Source organism: Daldinia loculata (genome assembly GCF_022478755.1).
Source record: "Daldinia loculata strain CBS 113971 unplaced genomic scaffold F4817scaffold_22, whole genome shotgun sequence".
Classification (NCBI taxonomy): Eukaryota; Fungi; Ascomycota; class Sordariomycetes; order Xylariales; family Hypoxylaceae; genus Daldinia; species Daldinia loculata.
In genome coordinates, this window is record NW_026054876.1 from 477,527 (window position 1) to 495,660 (window position 18,134).

The following is an 18,134-nucleotide window of genomic DNA, read 5'->3' on the forward strand; positions in this document are numbered from 1 at the left end:
GATGAGATTCCCAGGCTCTATCACTCTACGGTACGCTCCTGTTCTATTGTTGGGGAGAGGGGCGCAGGTCTCAAACTCGGCGGTAATTCTAGGGCTGCTAAGGAAATTGCAAATAACCTTCTGACGGCATCGGCCGAGGAGCTTCAGGGATCTTTCCGTAGCGATATACAAGGCTCCATTTACATTTTGCCCTGATGCTGGTACCGAATAACGGGATGCGGCATCCCCTTGTCGAATGAGCTTAGCTGTTGGTAGTTGGTAGGTACTTCAAGGCCAAGTACCTCGAATTTGGACCAATCTAAAAAACACCGGTGAGCGTGGAGCAGATCCTGTAGTAACCGCTGTTGACCGATCTTGGTTGTGAGGAGGGCCTCAATACGAAAGCTAATGTTAGAACACCTGGGGTAATCGAAAGATACTGATCAACTTTTGTCCAACAAACATTCCAGCCCCCAATAAGCCTACGTTGTGTATTTGATTGCAATGAGTCAGTGTAAGGCTTTGTGGCCAGCGGGTCTACTAGATAAACCAACACGAGCAGTACGATGATTTTAATAGCCTACTCACTTGCCTCCATAGGTAACATTAGGTAGCATCAATACCTAACTGTAAAACAAAACTTGGTATTCACAATAGTTAATCAGTACGTTTGTAGCGTTTATCTAGATAATTATTGCCGACTTACTAAGTGCGTAATGTGTCTTATCGAACGAGGGCTCGTTTAATGCAGGCTAGAGTAATCATATCACTATATTCTACTTAGCTATGAGATCTAGGTTGGTCTCTAATAGCTTATTATCGATGGCTTACTTTTGTTCTGGATATGAAAACACCTAATCTTATTTCATGCCCATGAACTTTATCTCTTTAGAAGGTGTGGAAGAATTCTCCGAATGGTTGCCAACACGTAGATTAAAGGAGAATATACTTTGGGGGACAGTCCGAGGCCTTTTTTTGATGTTCACGAACTCCTAGGAAGCCCATTATTAGTAATTATAGATGAGACATTTCGAACAAAGGATACTGTAAGAAAGTACGTATAGCCACGAGCTTCCATAGGTAGTCACCTAGGTTTAGAATTCCTTACGGAACAACAAAGTTACTTCAATGTCTTTTAGGCCTACCTCGTGATACCTAGACTAGATGTTTTCTAGGGATATTTACAGAACTCTAGGGGAATTAAGCTATTATCTTCTCTGAAGTACGAACGGTTACTTGTAATTTTCTATTACGAGGCTGAAACTAAACGTATCATATATTGATGTCTAGTTTGTATATTTAACACCGAGGCGAGGGGAAGGAGCCCTCGCAGACCTCCCTTGGGGTATGCGGCGTGCAGAGCTATCTCAAGACCAATATACACTCGTATCCTGTTTTCCGATTTCTTACAAATATAACCTTAAAAGTTACACATAATGTTCCCGCTGGCTCCTCCGAGTGAGCTTGTGTTCGGTGAAATATTGGCATTCGGGGGCCGCCTCCTGAGGTGCCATAGGCTCGCTTTCAGCCATTCCGTGTTACGCCTGCGAGGGCGTGAGGCTTTTTCCAGCCGTCATCTATTGATAATGATTCTCTTAGGAACTTAGAACATTAGATACTGCAGCATGCTGCAAGGCTCTCCTTATATACCTAACTAGGTATACGATATAAAGAATCTGACTCCTGTAGCAATCGTGACATGCTCACTAAATAACGAAAATATGGTTGGGATCATGTTTTATAAACTCGGATTATACATACCCTTCAATCTCGCCTTTGCTGATAAATGTAAGAAGCTCTCTTAGAGCTGTTCGGTTTGGTACTTTATCTTAGCCACGGTCGTGATAATGGCTATTACCTCGCTGCTATATAGTGACTGAGCGTAACATCTGCCATCACTTCGCTTCAATCTGTGGATGATTAGAAAAAGTGACATATGGACAAAATATAGAAGTTCCTGATCTTCCCTGAGAGCATTAGATATCACAAATCATATTTATGATAGGATCTAAACTACCGGTAGAGGAGCAAAATATTGGTGATTTCTCGGAGAGAACTCGAACATCTGAAGGAGGGTTTGGCACGATAATGGACTTAGATACTACTGGCAAGCAAAGAAAGTGAAAAAGGGGGAGTAAATGCTCCCAAATTATACGTACGTAGAGTACATGGGTATCCTCAGTCTTATTCAACTGAAATACTCTATTACAAAGGAAGTTTTATGAGTAATTAAATATTTAACCTATTTACATTTGGTATTGGAAGGTAGTATGGAAAGAGAAATGCATTGCCTTGTCTATAATGAACCTCATAGGGCTATGAAAGAACTAATTACAGCATGATGTGCATCTTAAGATGCTTAAACGAAAAGTGAAGAACTGCGCAAACCATGGCCTGGGACAACTATTCTATAGAAGCCCGTAGATAAGAATCAAAGAGGTGTATTACGGCGATCATGTTGGCCTGCCGTTTTATTCCCTCCTGCTCCGTGGAATCCTTTCTGGACTGCGGCCACTACCAAGTAAACTCGCATGAACAAAACTCAATCTTCCTAATTTCCCGCATTTTCTCAAGATTTTCCTGTTCCAAAACACTCTGCCCCCCAGTCATGAACCCGTTGAGTGAAAAGGGAATATCATCGGGACGCAGAGCCCCATCCCTACTACGTCTTCTCTGTAACATTTAGTCCTTGTGTGGGTAAAACGCGGCATCATCTTCCTCAGAAAAGCTTTTGGCTTGCTCGTCGAGGATTCTCTGGCGGGCGTGCCTGTCAAGTGGTGGCTTCAGCTCCTGGGGAGCCACGGCATGAGCAGGACTTCCTATGTGAGGCTGCGCCATTTGCGGTTGCTTTCCCTGGTATGGGTTCTGGAAGTCTCGCGCCTGCATAGGAAGATAGTAGTTATTGAAAGTCGGGCTGCTGACTACGGTCTGGCGCGGATCGGTGATTATCTGGCGGCTGCTGGGGACGATGCCGGAAGGGGATGTAGTACCAATACCTTTACCTCGGGTTCGGGGACGAGTAGGCGTCTGAGAGTTGGGGTGGTGCTGGTGCCCTCGCGAAGGCGGGAGGACAACCCGAGGGGTTCTAGGGCTTGCGGTACTGTTTGGCATCGTCTCAGGGTGGTGAGAAGGGGACACACGAGCACCATAAGGCATCTGAGAGGCATAGTTCGGGTTCATATAAGCTGATAAGCCCGGACCCATGGGCGCCATAGGTGCCGGGGGCGCGAGGCCGGGAGGCGGTGCTAAATGATACTTGTTAGCCTGGATTGATGGAACAGACCCTGAAATGATTAACTCACCGGTAACTCGCTGTCCGAAGTGTGAAGCGGTAGATCCTTTCGGAGGACCAGGAGGTTGATTCGCCGATACGTATCCCGTATGTAGATTAGCAGGCTTCAAGCTCTGGGCCGGTCTAACTTGGTAGGGTGGGTAGTTGCTGTGAACATGTTTGGGATCATAGTAGGGGAGAGATTGAAGGGTGTCCGGAGGTGTAACCGGTTGCACCCCACCGCTGGTGTTGTTGGCGTTGGTGTTGTTGTTATTGTAAGGCATCTCGACCTGTGATGGATGGATGGAGATATTATCAAGATGATCTAGACAGGACAGATGAATCGGCAAGGTCAATGAAACCTAACCAATTGAGATGACCTGGGGATAGGGAAAGAAGTCTTGATTAGGATCAGGGAAAGTGTAAGAAACTTGTTAAGGAATCAGGTATTTGTCTGCTGTGGGAAGTTTCTATATTGGCTAGGTGGTAAGGCGGTAAGGTGGTAAGCACGATATTAGAAGAAGCGACTGCCGACTTGGAAAGAAGGAAATAAAAATCAATGATTCATGTATTAGAGATAAGATATCATCCCATCGTTCTTACCTGAAATCAGGCACTGAAGTATGCCTCTAACTAGCGCGTGTTACTACGTCCCTGTTACGGAAGCAACGAAGCAACGTCTAGAGTCGTGCTTGTTAATGGTAAACAATAAACTTGGGGCAGGTACGAATGCACAAAAGTACCTAACGATAGCCTGATGTTTCTTTAAGGGATATGTAGTTAAGATGATATATAAATTATTAGATATCTATGTGTGCCTAGGCGTGGCAACTTGGATACTAAGTAATCAGATCTTACAATATAAAAATAATGTGTAGTGGTATTGTATTTTTGTTGATATAGAAGCTGTCATCACGTAAATTTAACAGGACAACGACATTGTTGAGCCATGAGCTCCCAGTTCAGGTTGCGTACCTAGGTACCTACTGGCGCTCATGAATGTGCATAAAAGTAACGACTCCTTTGTTGGGCATGTTTTCTCCCATTGAACTGGATGGTCAGGTTCTGGGGAAATCCTAAGTTACCTTAGGCAGATGTAATGTGTATTAACACCACATAGCCATGTCCATCTGGCGACTACATTGGCGTATGTTATGTCCTTGATACCCTTCCCTTCTATCCTTTTTGCAGAAGCACTACCCCCTTTATACATGTTCATTGCCTTGGTGCTCCATACTAGCCTTCTTGTATCTCTTTGTAGAGAATCTCGAGGCCTTAGCCGCCATCGAGATGACATGCCTTCTTAGACTAGGTTGGTAATTGTACCAATAGCATTGACAGCTGTTCTATCCTCGGCCAGGTATTACAGGGGGCGGTGCAATCCTAGTGTCGAAGACCCTCCGGTCAACAGCCTTAAAATCAAATATCTTCTCAAGCTCTGCCTTAACAACCAAGAGCTCCCCATTTGCTTTCTTCACCTTTTCCGGCTGGCTGTCATCAATGACATTCAGTTTCACATTCAACACCCATTTCTGTGCTGGATCTACTGGCCGAAGATCGGCCCAGGGAGGGAGAGCAGCCAGTGGCCGCCCTTGAGATTCTGGAAGGTGATAGTATCTGCTGAAAACGAATTCGACGTTCTCCCTGACGAAGGAGTAGCTCTCCTGAATGATTTCATTCTTGTACCTAACAAGGATTCATTAGTACTAGTTCTATCACCTACTTAGCCAATGTAAAAGTAAGACATACTGGAAACCATTGTCAGTGAGAGCCGTCGGAAGACTATTCTGCTCTGGAATCTCAATCTTCTTTCTTTGCGTCACTGGTGTGTCTCGAAGAGGGTCTGGTAGATCTGTCCACCGCAAAGTGCCAGGTAAAGCATTGAACTCCATATTAGTTTCTTTGCCGAAATCCCTATCTGGTACAAGTTCGTAGGCCAGCTGAATAACATATGATGACCGATTTAATTGGCTACTTAGATCTTTCCAGAGCTGCAAGAAGCGTGATTGCTGGAAAGCGCGTGTGACTTTGAGGGGCTGTGGTTGTGGCTGGCCATGAAAGAATAGAATGCGATGGACGGTGTGACGAGCATTCATCCACGTCAAGCCTTGCAAGACTGCACAAGCCATTGCGAAATCTGAATCCTTGACGGATGCAGTGAGGAAAAGTTCCCGCATATTGTCTAGCGGTAGCAACCTCTTTTGCGGCTGAGGTTGAAAACTTGGAAGTAAGAAGCAAATCTGCAAGTTAATAGAAAGTATTAACGAAAATAAGTGAAGTGGGATTTATAATGGATGCTTGTAGTATGGGCAAATAAGTTTTGAGAGTTGTCGATGTTCATGTTGAAAGTTGAAGCTTAGTTGATGTCGACCCCACAGACGCCTGTAACGGGCCGACAAGACGGCTGGGCTAGGTAGTACAGTACCTACCTGATCTAGGTATGTGTCCCACTTATATCCGGCGTTGCACAAGGTCAAGCACAAGGGCTATGAGCCTCTGTCGCCAGTGGCTCTCCATGTTGTAGTTGAGAACTTAAAATTAGCATTATTTTTTTTGCTATGCCAACCTAGAATAGCAGTAAACACAATTGATTCAATAGACTATTGAGTATCTCGTATGAAAGGATGAAATTTACAGTCACAAGTGTATAGCCGTGCATAGTTAGAGGATTTTGCTTCATTCAACATTAATCATTTGAAATGAGCGTGATTCAGTGAACCAGCGGTATCCCATGTCTATATCGCCGCATCATCTTACACGTCGAACTCGTCCGCTCATTCTCAATACACCACAACCCATGCCATTACCGGAATCCCCTTGCTAAACCATGCACCATACCCCTTTTGTTTTACTGCTAGAAAAGCAAATGCTCTGAGCCTCATGTATATATTTTAAATTACACGACCCTTGACCTGCTTGAAGTCCTTGACTTTGATATCCCGCCAGAAGGCGACAGAAACGAGGCCTAGTCCAGTAATGGCCGTAGCAGCGACGAACATCCACCGTAGGCCATCACCGTAGGCTAGAATAATGGCATCCCTAGTCGGCGAACCAACAGGGTATGAGAGTTGAACTGGAAGTTGACCGTAGATTTCCGTAAGATTTGCCTGAGACTCTGCAGGCAAGTACTTGGCCAGTGCCTCGGGGAAAACGCCTGTCCAGATGGCGGCGGAAACAGTGCCTCCAATGGCACCACCGACGCTACTAAACATACCCTCCATGGCGAGGACAACGGCGACGTGTTGGTGAGCTGCTGCGGCCATAACGGCCATTTGCTCGCCAATAACGCAGGCACCACCGGCGAAGGCGTATAGGATCTCGCACATGATAATCCAACCAAGGTGAGTACCAGGCTGTCGGAAGTGAATGAGTAGGCCAATGCTGAGAATTGTGACCGGTACACCGAAGTACAGGGTAATCCACTTGAAGCGACCAGTCCAGCGGATTAGAATACCCACTATGAAGGAAAAGAAGCACGATCCAATACTGTAGATATTGCCGACGTAACCAGTTTGGGTTACATCCAGGTTGAGGACAACCTGGAGGAAGGAGCTGAAGTAGGCAGTCCAGATGTAATATTCAACAAAAAGAACAGCGGAAAGAATGCAAGCTCCAAGAACGGTTCGATCTTTGAGGAGCTCCCAAGGCATAAACTTGACTGGTGCAAAGAATCTTTCCCAGACCACAGCTCCGATGAGAAGCAGTCCACCGAATATGATCAAGCAAATGACCAAGGGGTCCTTCCATCCATAGTACTGATAAGAGTAGATATTGAAAGGAAGCAGGAAGAGCGCAAAGCCACCTGTAAGAAGAATAAGGCAGATGACGTCGAACTGCCAGAAGTAATACTTAATCGATTCCCATGTTGTACGGCCGCTCGGGGTGTAGATAATCAATCCAGCCTTCTTTGCCTTTTGGTAGTTCCAGGTGAACAAGAAGAACAGAGGAAGGCACATGATCGGAGTAATGATGGAGAAAATTCCGAATCCCCATCTCCAGCCAATACCATATAGGATACTGTCGGTCATGGGAGCGGTAATCCATACGGTTATAATATAGGGAGACGAGACGAACGCCAACATTAGGGCTCGGTTCTTCAGGTGGGAAGTATCGGCGATGAAAACAGAGAGGGAGTAACTGACTCCATTGTATCTGAAAGAGTTAATATATACTTAGGTTACTGAAGGATTTTCGGGAAGTTAGTACTTACCCAACCCAATAGAACACCTGTGCAGCTGCATATGTCTCGACGTTGTTGCATGCTGCCATCATGACAAGTCCAACGGTCATTAGAAGAACTACGACCAAGAAACCTTGAGGCCGACCCCAGATATCCAATATTTTCGCTAGAGTGAGCTTCGAAACACCGCCAAAGATACCAGACATGACGCCTGTCGTAGCAGTCAACGAATGGAGGGCAAACGAGCTAGTAACATAGGGGGTCAAAAGAGACCCCATGCCCTGTTGCATAGAGTCGACAAAGTAGATAATCCAGATGCTATAGACATCATTAGTTTACCTATAAGACATGGAAATAGAAGAGACGGTCTAGTAGTGACTTACAAGACATAAGCTAATATGAGATTAGACATGGTCCAGACCTTGGTTGTGGCCTCGATTTTCTGGACACCGGCTTGAGCATGGCTGTCGATGGCGTCGATATCGGCATCAGTCTCACTATTCCGGGTTTGGTTATCGACGACGCCGACTTCCTTATCGTTCGCCGGGTGGGATTTCTCCTCCACCGGCACCTCAGTAGGGTGGGCGAACCGAGCAAGCGGACCTCTCATTGTGGCTGTTGGATTCGAGCAATCCTAGTCGATCAAGTGGTGGTTCTGACTTGATATAAACACAGCGTAACAACTTCCGTGGTCTGACTAGTATTGATAATAAACCAGTCGTGTCGTAGCGTAGGCGGCAGTCAGCAATTTAAGCAATTGTAGTACAATGCACGCACGCCAAGCGATGAGTTATTATCTGCTCTTATATATACATAAGGATATATACAGAGAGAGATATATATTCTCGGCCGAGAAGTGCAATGATGCTGGCTGGCTGGATTAATGAAAAGGAGAGATCTTGGGTGGTTAACCTATCCTTTTATTTATCTGATGGGCGTTTTGATCCGATAGGCGCTCCTACCGTACCGGAGATTGATAAGTAGGAAGTACCCTAGCTAACCCTAGATCTCTGGGTCTGGCCATGTCACCAGGAGGGTAACCAGGTATGTTAGGTACATGTACATAACTAAAAGAGTGGGGTATGCTATCGCAAGTACAGTATGTAGAGTAAACGACGATTAAGCAGAAACCCCATACCTAGAAGGGTATACTCTACCGGACGCGGCTTCGAAGCTAGGAACATGCCATGGCTAGAAAATATTAAAGCTACCTCGTAATTCCACTTTGTTCTGCTCTATTTTGACCTATTTTAAAAATATGAAGGTAAATTACGTAAAAGCATCCCATAAATCATCCGTACTTATTATGCTCAAGCTGAGATGGGAAGCCTGAACAAAGTGTAGTTTGCGAGTTGAGAACAAAAAAATCAGCTCCGAAGAGGGAAGGTTCCTCGGGCATTCCAGGTGAACTAGCGATCCACCAACATTCAAGGGGACCTGGCTGGACCAATCTCGATTAGGTGCACTAGCCGATTTAAGTGGTACCAGTACAGGAAAAGACGGGGACGCTAGCAGAAATTATCTTATCAATCAGTACCCATCAGCCGAGGATCAAAGCATGACCTACCTACATACGCGAGCTAACAAAGACTAAGCTTGACGCCGAAGGAGGACCATATTCTCGATCTTGTTGGCGCATTCCAATAGCTCGGCTAACATTACGTTGACGGTTGAGACCGTGCCGGGTGGAGACGTGGGAGCAGTTTTTGACGTTGAAAGATCTTCTTCAGCTTTGCGCGACTTTCCTACGACCATAAGGCGGGATTGGCTTGGGGGTACTGGAGATCCCGCCTCCAGAGGCGAGACACGGCGACTAACTAGAACGTGAGACCTATTGAGAAGGCGAATCAGATCATGACATCAAGAAACTATAAGTAGAAGTTGGTAACAAGTTGACATCCGGTGATCACTAGTCATTATAGGTATAGGACATCTACTCTAGACAGTATCTATGGTGTAAACTCGCAGTAGACACTGTTTAACTGACGACAAGCGTCTTAAACTCGACTTGGCATCTAAATAGATTCCCAAATCTCTCAGAATCTGGTAATGAATCGTTCGATCTGTTCGAGATCCTCGAGAGACCTAGATGATGTATAGTAGCTCCCTAGTGTAAATTGTCTAAGTTCCCGACGGCTCGATACCGTTTGCTTGCGAGACCCAACAACGGCCAATTCCCTAAAAAGAGAAGAAAGGTGCCGATATCGCGGCCAGAATTCGGAGTAATCGATGTCGTGTAAGCAAGCCCTCGACGAGGTTCCCTCCCTGTCGTTGATGCACGCTATCACGAAAGTCCACCACGGGGAGGATTACGTGTACCACGTCGTATGCCAATCATACCGAATGTGCGAATAGCATGTCCAAGAAACGGGTATGCAATGCACATGCAGATATCTAATCCTCGTCTTGTCTCCAATGGTGTGGACTGAAGTAAATTATCACCAGGTTTGATCTGTGCTGATTGCTCTTTTTGATCGTCGGGTGGGCTTAGGTTAGAACCTTATTCGAGCAAGTTGCTAAAGAAAAAAAAAAAAAAGAAAAAGGTACGGATCAGTATTGGGTGTGTGACACGGCTGGACGGCTGGACGGATGGCAAGGATAACCCACACCATTACCCACAGGAGCCTCTTTCCTTGGCCTGTGCATTAAAAAAAAAACATTTCCACGTGATCACTCTTTTTTCTTGCTAGATTTAGCTTAGCATAATTTTTTTACTTGCGAAAAGCTTCATTTCGGCCCACGCGGTTTTCAATTGACGGCAAGTATCAACGACCGGATAGGAACTACCGGATCCGACACCGTGTTCGATCTTTCAAGATGTCGGCGTCACAAAAGCCAATCCGTCTTCCTCCGTTGAAGGTCCTCCGAGTTCGCAACCCGAATGGTCAGAGGGAACGTCCGTGCATGGCTCTCATGTCATCCGTTTTAGGTATGCGCAAATACCTACCTCTTCTTAGATCCCCTTAAATATGGAAATATGGAAATATCATGTCAATGACGTCTTACTATATCATACTTGAGCTAATCCAATATGCTCCGTAGCATGCTGGGCATCTGCAGGATATAGCACCGTTGGATGTGCGCAGGTTGAACAGGCCTTGCGGAATTGCATGGATGGACCGCAACCTTCGAAGCCCAAGAGCAGCGAGATCAACTACCACCTTGCGCGATTCAAGGATAGGCTTACCTACGCGGAAAAGAAAAAGAAATGATAGCTCTAAAGAGGGAGAATATAACAACTACCAGCCGTGGTCAAAAAAGCTACTACGTCTTATTAGATCGTGGCACACTATAAACGAAGATATGATACAAAGACTTTCACTCTTCTGTACGATACGATGGAAGATTACGGAATAAAACAACTCCTAGTGTTGAAAGCATAAGCCGGCGTTCTAGGTTGATTTGAACGGGAGCCCGAACATGCCGGTTATCAACCAATTGATACTAGAAACGTACAATTAGGTTCGAGATGCCATTCTGGCGGGAATAGGCATATGCAGTCGGATGTGAGCTGAACGCAGGATTGCACATAGCACCCATCAGCAGGCCGCATAGCTTTGGAGGCCATTAAATATTAAACCAAGCCTACATATATACAACCAAAAGAATACTGGCTAAACGGAAGCCATTGGCATCTCTAGGCTTTATTTACAATTCATTTGACTACCTAGCTTGCGAATATTGCCAACACTGCTGGAAAACCGAACAATTTTTCCTGCCCCTTGATCCGTAACCTCCATATACCCTTAGCCAGATTTTACAGCCTTCCTCCCTCGCCCCGCTCCTCAAGACTTGTTCTAGCATAGGCAGGGCAGATGCAAGCTCTGATAATTGCTGCAAGTCCTTCCCGCGGGCGTTTCGCTTCCCATCTGCAGGTATACTTGCCAGTAGTCGCCGGTCAGCTTGCAAACTAGGAAGTTGAGCTGGCGGCCGTAGTTGCTGCCCCGGCTCGTGATGATCGTGTCTCCCTATTTATGGCGATATGGTCAGAAATTGGTGCATAGGTAACTATGTTAAATATACTTAGGAATTCGAAATAATACCTCCAGCGCCCAGGCGTCAGTAACGGTCGCCTCCGCGAAGGTCAACGTTTTGTACGAGGTCTGGTCGTTTCCGATGTTCAAGAACAGCGACGTGTTCATGCTCTGGAGCCAACCCCCGATGTTGAAGTATTCGCTGCTGGCCTCGGGGCCCATCACCGGTATCTCAGCTGCCCGAAGAATGGCGGTCAGTTTCACATGCTGTGCTTGGAACTTGAGGGTAGAGGAAAGGGGGGATATGAGGAATATAGAGACTGAGGGATGAACATACGGTCCTCTGGGTACGCCTGTAGATAGTAATGAAAGATAGGCGACTGCACAGCGCGAATCTGCTCTGGCTTCGCCAGCGCTGCCGGAATCGCCGCGGCAGCGATTAAAAGGAGGCTGCGAGCAAGAGATGAGAGCATCCTGTCCTCTTGCCTAGGTAGAGACTCTGAATCTGATAAGGAATAATTGGTTATTATAAATATTTACTAAGCTGAAGCGGTGGCAGGAGTATAATAAGTTGGTTACATAAAACTATAAAACCAAAACTACAAGACCTGGGTGAGGATGATGAGTGATCTTCAGAGCGGTTTTACAGGTGGACAATATATATACCTATCTACGACGCCACCTGTTAATCTACACGGCTCAACTATGTTCAAAGCAATGGAACGCTGCATAGCTATAAATAATTTGAACAGGGTATAAAGAGGAGAGCTGTATACTAATTTGGCTGAGAAGGGAAGAATAATATAGAGCCAATCGGACGAAATAGGTAAAATGCGGAAGACAATGTCCGTTGACGTTGACACTCGACTTCTTACGATGGGCCAAGCAAATCTTTCGTAGGGCTAGTTCCAGACCAAGATAAATCACATGTTAGAACCTTGAGTATACTACTCAAACGAGTATTTTAGGTAGATCGAGAAAGCTCCGAATATGCATATAATATAGACGCGGAACGGCTTGGAAATCTTAGCATCAATCCACCTATATATAAGTAGCTGGCTGTCAAACTCTTACTCCTTTAAACACTCTAAGCGGGACCCCGCTAGTGTCACTCGCCATGCTTCAAGGCATCATGGCCATCAACTACGTCATGTCGGATCTGCATTACACCTTCAGTTTGAAGCCCTAGGTTTACTCCCGACAATGCTATAACAATCCTCTTGCTCTTTCATGTTTGCAAAGTGAGACGTGGGAAACAGCAGAACCGCCATCCATTCTTAACTAGCGCCGACCCGTGCAAGGTTATCAAAAACGGCCAAAGTCCGAAATACCTGATTATCCTTCTTGTGGCTCCCTCTATGGGCTAGTAGCCATGCTACCCAACCCAGTAAAAGCCCTTGAATCTCGTTGAATGCTTGTGCCGCTTCATACGGTAATGATAGTCGGATGTGTTGTAAAACATAAGATTCGGATCGAACCAAAAATGATTGCTCACTAAGCCGCAAAAGGGCTCTGTAATAGAAGCGTATCCATAACGATCGACAGTTCTCTTGTAGCACTAAAGCGTGCGAACGAATGTAAAGCTCCTTTTCATCTGGCAAGGACCCAAAGCCAATCCATGTGTGACCAAAAAAGGTCTGGTATCTAAAATATGTGCAAGAATCGTAAAGTCATAAAATGAACGTTTGGAAGATCTGCAGGGTAGGAAGTAGTATCGATATTGAATCGTCTGTTATGAGCGTGCTAACACCAGAGCAATATCAATGCAGCTAGTGTCGGGATTACGCCTCGGCCGTCTGTGAATAAATTATCGCCGTATTAGTAAAGATTTCGTGTCGAAAGTTCCCTTCGATTCCTATCGCCAAGCCTCCTGGGATAGGCTCAACTCGTTTCTCCGACGCAGAAAAGCTCTATTTCTCCAACGCCGCCAGAAAAATTGCGCGCACCTTCACCCCACTCCGAGAATGCGATTTGGATGTCGTCGTCACTTTCAATTGTCACAGCATCTCCATCTTCATCACGATATCGCAGCTTCAGGGTGCCCTTAGCAATCGAACTGGTTGTGAATCGCGCAAGCTTAACATCGATGCGGTCGCTAAGAGACTGATACGCGATATTAAACGGAACAACAAGCGTGAAATAGTTCCCACTATCGCAGTTCACCTTGACTTTCAATTGAGCGGGAATTGACGAATCCGGACTTGAGAGTGGGTTGCCTTGCGTAGCAGTGCCCAGCGGCGGTGACACGGGCTGTCGATTATCTATATTCAGTGTCGGAGGTGCTGCCCCTCCAGTTGTCGTCCCCGAGGCTGGAGTTGCTTGTCGAGGATAGACAGGTTGTGTGGGGAATTGAGACATGGTCCCTCCGTCACGCTGTACACCTGGGCTCTGCGTGTTGGTACGGATGGGGATGTCCTGTCTGGGTGAACCGGTTTGAGATCGCGGGATGCTCGGGTCGTGTGCAGGGTGAAGATGAGATGGAATCCCAGGTACGGCGGGGACCGGGGTACTGTTGTTAGTCCTACGTCCGTTTGGCTGCGCGTTGATGTCTGGAGTGCTATAGGACCGGCTACGTTGCTGCTGAAAAGAAGCCGTTCTGGCAGAATTCCTTCCATTCATCGGTGATGGACCGTCTCTCGAGGGAGCTCGTGGCAAAGCTGGGGCAGTGTAACGATTGTTATCTTCCCAACCGCTCTGAGGCGTTCCAATCCTTGGGAACGGGTACTGCTGTCCACTTGTGGATGCAAACAAGGTACTTGCGGTGCTTGTCCGTGACGACGCAGGAGACTCTGCTGTGGGAGAAAAATACGACTCCATAGCACGAGCACTAGGCGACTGCGTGCCACCTTGTGTTTGAAGACTCAACTGCCCTGGAGGTGCCGGGAGAGGGAAGCGCGGCGGCGGCGCTCGAGCGATACCTGCTAACGAGAGGTTACTCTCTCCAGTAGCAGAGCGTTGCCTAAGGCTTGTACTTGAGGTATTACGATTGATAACTCCACCATTCGGAACGCCACCGAAGCCTTCGCTCGGTTGCGTAACTTGTACTGACACCGTTTCTTCCTCTTCCTCATCCTCATCGTCGTCCTGCTGAGCGTAGGGATTCTCGAGACCGCCCTGATTTCGCATCCATGCAAAATCCGGTGTGGACTGTTCGGGGCTTATAGCTGTGGTCGGTGCGTGTTCTTTCTTCTGCGAGACCAGCCCCGTCTCCCACTTCTTCATCGTTTCCTCGTTAGAAAACTTAATGATAAAGTTTTCTACGCCGGGGTCGCCCTTCCACCATATTTGCACCGTATATGAACCTGGATAAGTTAGGTTAAGTTCTTTAGTTGAATTTTTGCGTTGCGTACCCGGTTTTGCGAAGGAGAGGACTTCGGTCACGTTTGTCATAAATATCCGCCCCTTAAGCTGCAGTTTATTATTTTTATTCGGGACCTTCGGCGCAGATTTATTCTTGTCTTTCTTATCCTTGGTTTTGTTTGGCTGTACCTCTTTGCAGCAGAGGAGGATACACTCGAACAGGTAAATCTCATACTGGACTATCATCAGTGCCGTTTTATAGATTGGAGAAATCGCATTTACAAGACTTACATCCTTTTCTTGCTCACTACGTCCAGTAATGACAGTATACACACCGTGCAACAACAACCGTCCGAAAGACTTGACGTTATGGCTCTTCCAGTCGTCCACTCTATTTGTGAGTTCTTCCAAAGCTTCATCTAGCAGGTCACGATTGACTGCCTCGTTCGCCTTCGTAAGAACTCGTTCTGCTGCTTTGATACCTGCAGCTAAGTCGGCCTTGACTTCTTCATCTTCGCACTTTTTCAAGAGAGACTAAATAGGTTAGCATCGGTAGATCTAAAATATGAAAGGGGGTCACCAACCCCTAGCAGTAAAGGATATTTGACCAATCTCTGCATTGGCTTTAGGAGGAAACTGTCCAATGTGTTAAAATCAAACGACACAGGATGCTCAGCCAATTGAATCTTATCAAAGACTTTGTTCGCTATTTGGCCTGCTTTCCGCTGATTTGCAATAAAGGGTTGATAAATATCGAAGGCATCTTCGTATGTGACAAACGGCGCACCCCATCGTTGCATATCCTGCGATATCGTGTTTGTAGTTTCGACACGAATCAAGAATCGCCTTTGAAAATCCAATATCGAATTTATGTTCAAGAATATTTGGTGGATGATATCACCGGTAATCACACCCTTCTGCTCTAAAGTTTTCTTAAGATCATGCAGATTCTCCAGATCTTGGACGTATTTTCGCTCGGTATCGACAAGTTCTTGGATGATATGGTCGCGATATGTCATTCGAGACCCGGGTGCCGTCGGTCCACTCTCCTCCTGATACGTTTGGACCTGCAGAAGTAGACCTCGCTGCTCGGCAAGGTCCAAAACATGATTCACAATTTGGGTAACCTAATCGAGGAAGTTAGCTTGCCTATTCGTGATACATGATTGATATCCGAGCTAGACTTCTGTGTAGATGAGCGGGCAACACGGACAAGTCATACCTTGACGAAACCAGTAGTATCATTTCCCATCAAATCACTGATCATAAAGGACTCGGAGGGGATCTCGGGACGTTTCATGATAGCCTGGAGGAATTTGAATACGGCTAATTTGGGTCGCTTAGTCTCGACGGCCGTAGGATCGATCTCTAATGGGCTTTCTAGCTGCAAGCAGTTATATATAGTCAAAAGAGGTACTCCAGTTCGCAGCAGATTCCATAAGGATTCCACGGGGCCATCTTCATTGTGGGTTGGTGGTAGGGCATCGAGGTGAACCTCGAAACCAGGGACGCGAGTAAGTCGCTGCTTCAGCGCGATACAGATCTGATATAGCGACCTGGAGGCATCGGCTCTCTGGTTGATAATATTGGTGGTGGGCACCACATTGCCGTTGCTCGATGGGGGAACCATAGATGAAAGCGAAGAATTCGACGAGTTGATGGCTGTCGAGCCGGATAACTGGCTTGTGCGGAGGCTGCTCGTAGTAGACACCGACATAGGTCCGTAATTGTTGTTGGCTGGGAAGACGGGGGCCGTGTTCGTCCGTAAAAGTGCCGGAGCATGTGCCATACTATTCAACCCATACGACCCTCGCCGCAGATGGACGCGCTTTGCTTGGTAACCGTACCTAAACGTCCAGGCGGGACGAGTGGTATCGATTCGAGAGACTTGGTTGGCTGGAAGTGTTCAGAATTTCGGGGTTCAAAGGGGTCGAGATTGATGCGGTGGAGGGGCCTGACAGGTTGCGGTGAGATCGCCACGAGATGCCGGCGATGTGGGACGGTTGTCCTTGGGTTTTATCTCAAGTGGACTCGTTCCACGTCAATTTAAAGTGAATCCTAAGGGGATGGTGAATTCAGATAAGTATCCTGATTTATGCCTTCTCTTATTATCTTCTCCCCTGAAATAGTCACCGTCACGCGAAGTATCCCAAATGACTCTGCGCTTTTCTCTTCCTCAATACAATACAATGTTAGACAAATTAACAGTTGGATATCTTGAAGACCTGGTATATCGGATATTGAATTGAATCGCAAATGCGGCTTTATGGTGATAGGGAGATTTGAAACATCGACAGTCGAGACGACCGCACTCGGCGGTTACGGGGATGAGTGTTGGAGGAAGCGGGCGGACTGGCACCTTTTTTTCCTTGTACTGATCCAAGTGTATGTCAGGTGGGCGGCTACAGTGCCTGTACCTACATAGGGCTATGTAAAATGAAGTAGCTGACTGGTTGGTGGTCGTGCGTTGTGGATTTGTCGATTTGTCGATTTGTCGTCGGTGTGGATTATGGATTGCAGATGGACAGCGGGTTGGTGGATTGTGAGCTGCGACGGACTATGAATTGGAATGGGGTTTGGTTGGGTTTAGGTCGGCTTGTAAAGTTACTTGTAAGTCGAGTGTCAGCAAGTTCAATGACCAACTAGTTATCCTAAATGGGTTAGTTCTTGTTACAATGTAGCTGGCCCTTCTTGCCAAGTCTGATGTACTCTTCTAACATGAGGGCACCCCTGCGGTGCGCCACAATAGCCCGAGTTTACGAATGTCATAACATTGTCATATATTATTATTGTTAAAAAAAAACGGAATAGTTTTTAATAATATAAATTAATATATTAAAAATATAAAAAATATATTATTAAAATGAGTAAAATTTAGCGGATTTAATGGTAAAAATACAAGATTTTTTAAAATTTTATTTAAATTGTTTTAAATTTTTTAATATAATTTAATAAAAAAACATACATCGGTACAAATATTAATTTAAATAATATGAAATATATGGTAATATTTTAAATATAATCTAGCAAATTAATAATATTAATCCGAGATTTTTCCGGATTTTATTCAATTTTATATAAACTTTTTAAATAAATAAAATAATTATTAAAAAATAAATTTACGTATATCGCAATAAATTTTAATCTGATAAATATAATTTTATTAAAATAAAATTTAAAATATTAACGACAATTTAAAATAATTTATCCAAGAATTTTCCAGATTTTTTCAATTATTTTAATAAATATAAAATAAATAAAATAAATAAAATAAATAAAATAAATAAAATAAATAAAATAAATAAAATAAATAAAATAAATAAAATAAATAAAATAAATAAATAAAATAAATAAAATAAATAAAATAAATAAAATAAATAAAATAAATAAAATAAATAAAATAAATAAAATAAATAAAATAAATAAATAA

At 45.1% G+C, this 18,134-nt stretch overlaps 6 protein-coding genes across 6 annotated transcripts; 1 reads left to right on the forward strand and 5 right to left on the reverse strand.

Annotated features, from left to right (window-relative positions):
- Positions 1-2,661: 2,661 nt before the first annotated feature.
- On the reverse strand, positions 2,662-3,534 carry F4817DRAFT_315641 (uncharacterized protein; the record flags this gene model as incomplete). Its single annotated transcript, XM_049300566.1, has 2 exons — positions 2,662-3,224; positions 3,282-3,534. The coding sequence occupies 2 exons, from the start codon at positions 3,532-3,534 to the stop codon at positions 2,662-2,664; spliced, it is 816 nt and encodes a 271-aa protein (XP_049159507.1).
- A 493-nt stretch (positions 3,535-4,027) lies between these two features.
- Positions 4,028-5,598, reverse strand: F4817DRAFT_336734 (mediator complex, subunit Med18). Its single transcript, XM_049303210.1, has 2 exons — positions 5,000-5,598; positions 4,028-4,936 (listed from the first exon to the last, which is right to left on the reverse strand). Exons 1-2 carry the CDS (start codon positions 5,425-5,427, stop codon positions 4,597-4,599), a joined length of 768 nt encoding a protein of 255 aa, XP_049159508.1. The 5' UTR covers positions 5,428-5,598; the 3' UTR covers positions 4,028-4,596.
- Positions 5,599-5,861: 263 nt separating this feature from the next.
- On the reverse strand, positions 5,862-8,357 carry F4817DRAFT_100086 (MFS general substrate transporter). The gene is made up of 3 exons (XM_049297321.1): positions 7,814-8,357; positions 7,461-7,748; positions 5,862-7,402 (listed from the first exon to the last, which is right to left on the reverse strand). Exons 1-3 carry the CDS (start codon positions 8,038-8,040, stop codon positions 6,142-6,144), a joined length of 1,776 nt encoding a protein of 591 aa, XP_049159509.1. The 5' UTR covers positions 8,041-8,357; the 3' UTR covers positions 5,862-6,141.
- A 1,890-nt stretch (positions 8,358-10,247) lies between these two features.
- Positions 10,248-10,642, forward strand: F4817DRAFT_315644 (mitochondrial ribosomal protein 10; the record flags this gene model as incomplete). The annotated part of the gene is made up of 2 exons (XM_049300567.1): positions 10,248-10,359; positions 10,473-10,642. 2 exons carry the CDS (start codon positions 10,248-10,250, stop codon positions 10,640-10,642), a joined length of 282 nt encoding a protein of 93 aa, XP_049159510.1.
- Positions 10,643-11,007: 365 nt separating this feature from the next.
- F4817DRAFT_100083 (uncharacterized protein) lies at positions 11,008-12,610 on the reverse strand. Its single transcript, XM_049297320.1, has 4 exons — positions 12,479-12,610; positions 11,742-12,420; positions 11,474-11,640; positions 11,008-11,398 (listed from the first exon to the last, which is right to left on the reverse strand). Exons 2-4 carry the CDS (start codon positions 11,875-11,877, stop codon positions 11,228-11,230), a joined length of 474 nt encoding a protein of 157 aa, XP_049159511.1. The 5' UTR covers positions 11,878-12,420; positions 12,479-12,610; the 3' UTR covers positions 11,008-11,227.
- On the reverse strand, positions 12,611-16,731 carry F4817DRAFT_100123 (Pleckstrin homology domain-containing protein). Its single transcript, XM_049297322.1, has 5 exons — positions 15,927-16,731; positions 15,289-15,831; positions 14,996-15,238; positions 14,755-14,938; positions 12,611-14,706 (listed from the first exon to the last, which is right to left on the reverse strand). Exons 1-5 carry the CDS (start codon positions 16,491-16,493, stop codon positions 13,286-13,288), a joined length of 2,958 nt encoding a protein of 985 aa, XP_049159512.1. The 5' UTR covers positions 16,494-16,731; the 3' UTR covers positions 12,611-13,285.
- Between the last annotated feature and the right edge of the window lie 1,403 nt (positions 16,732-18,134).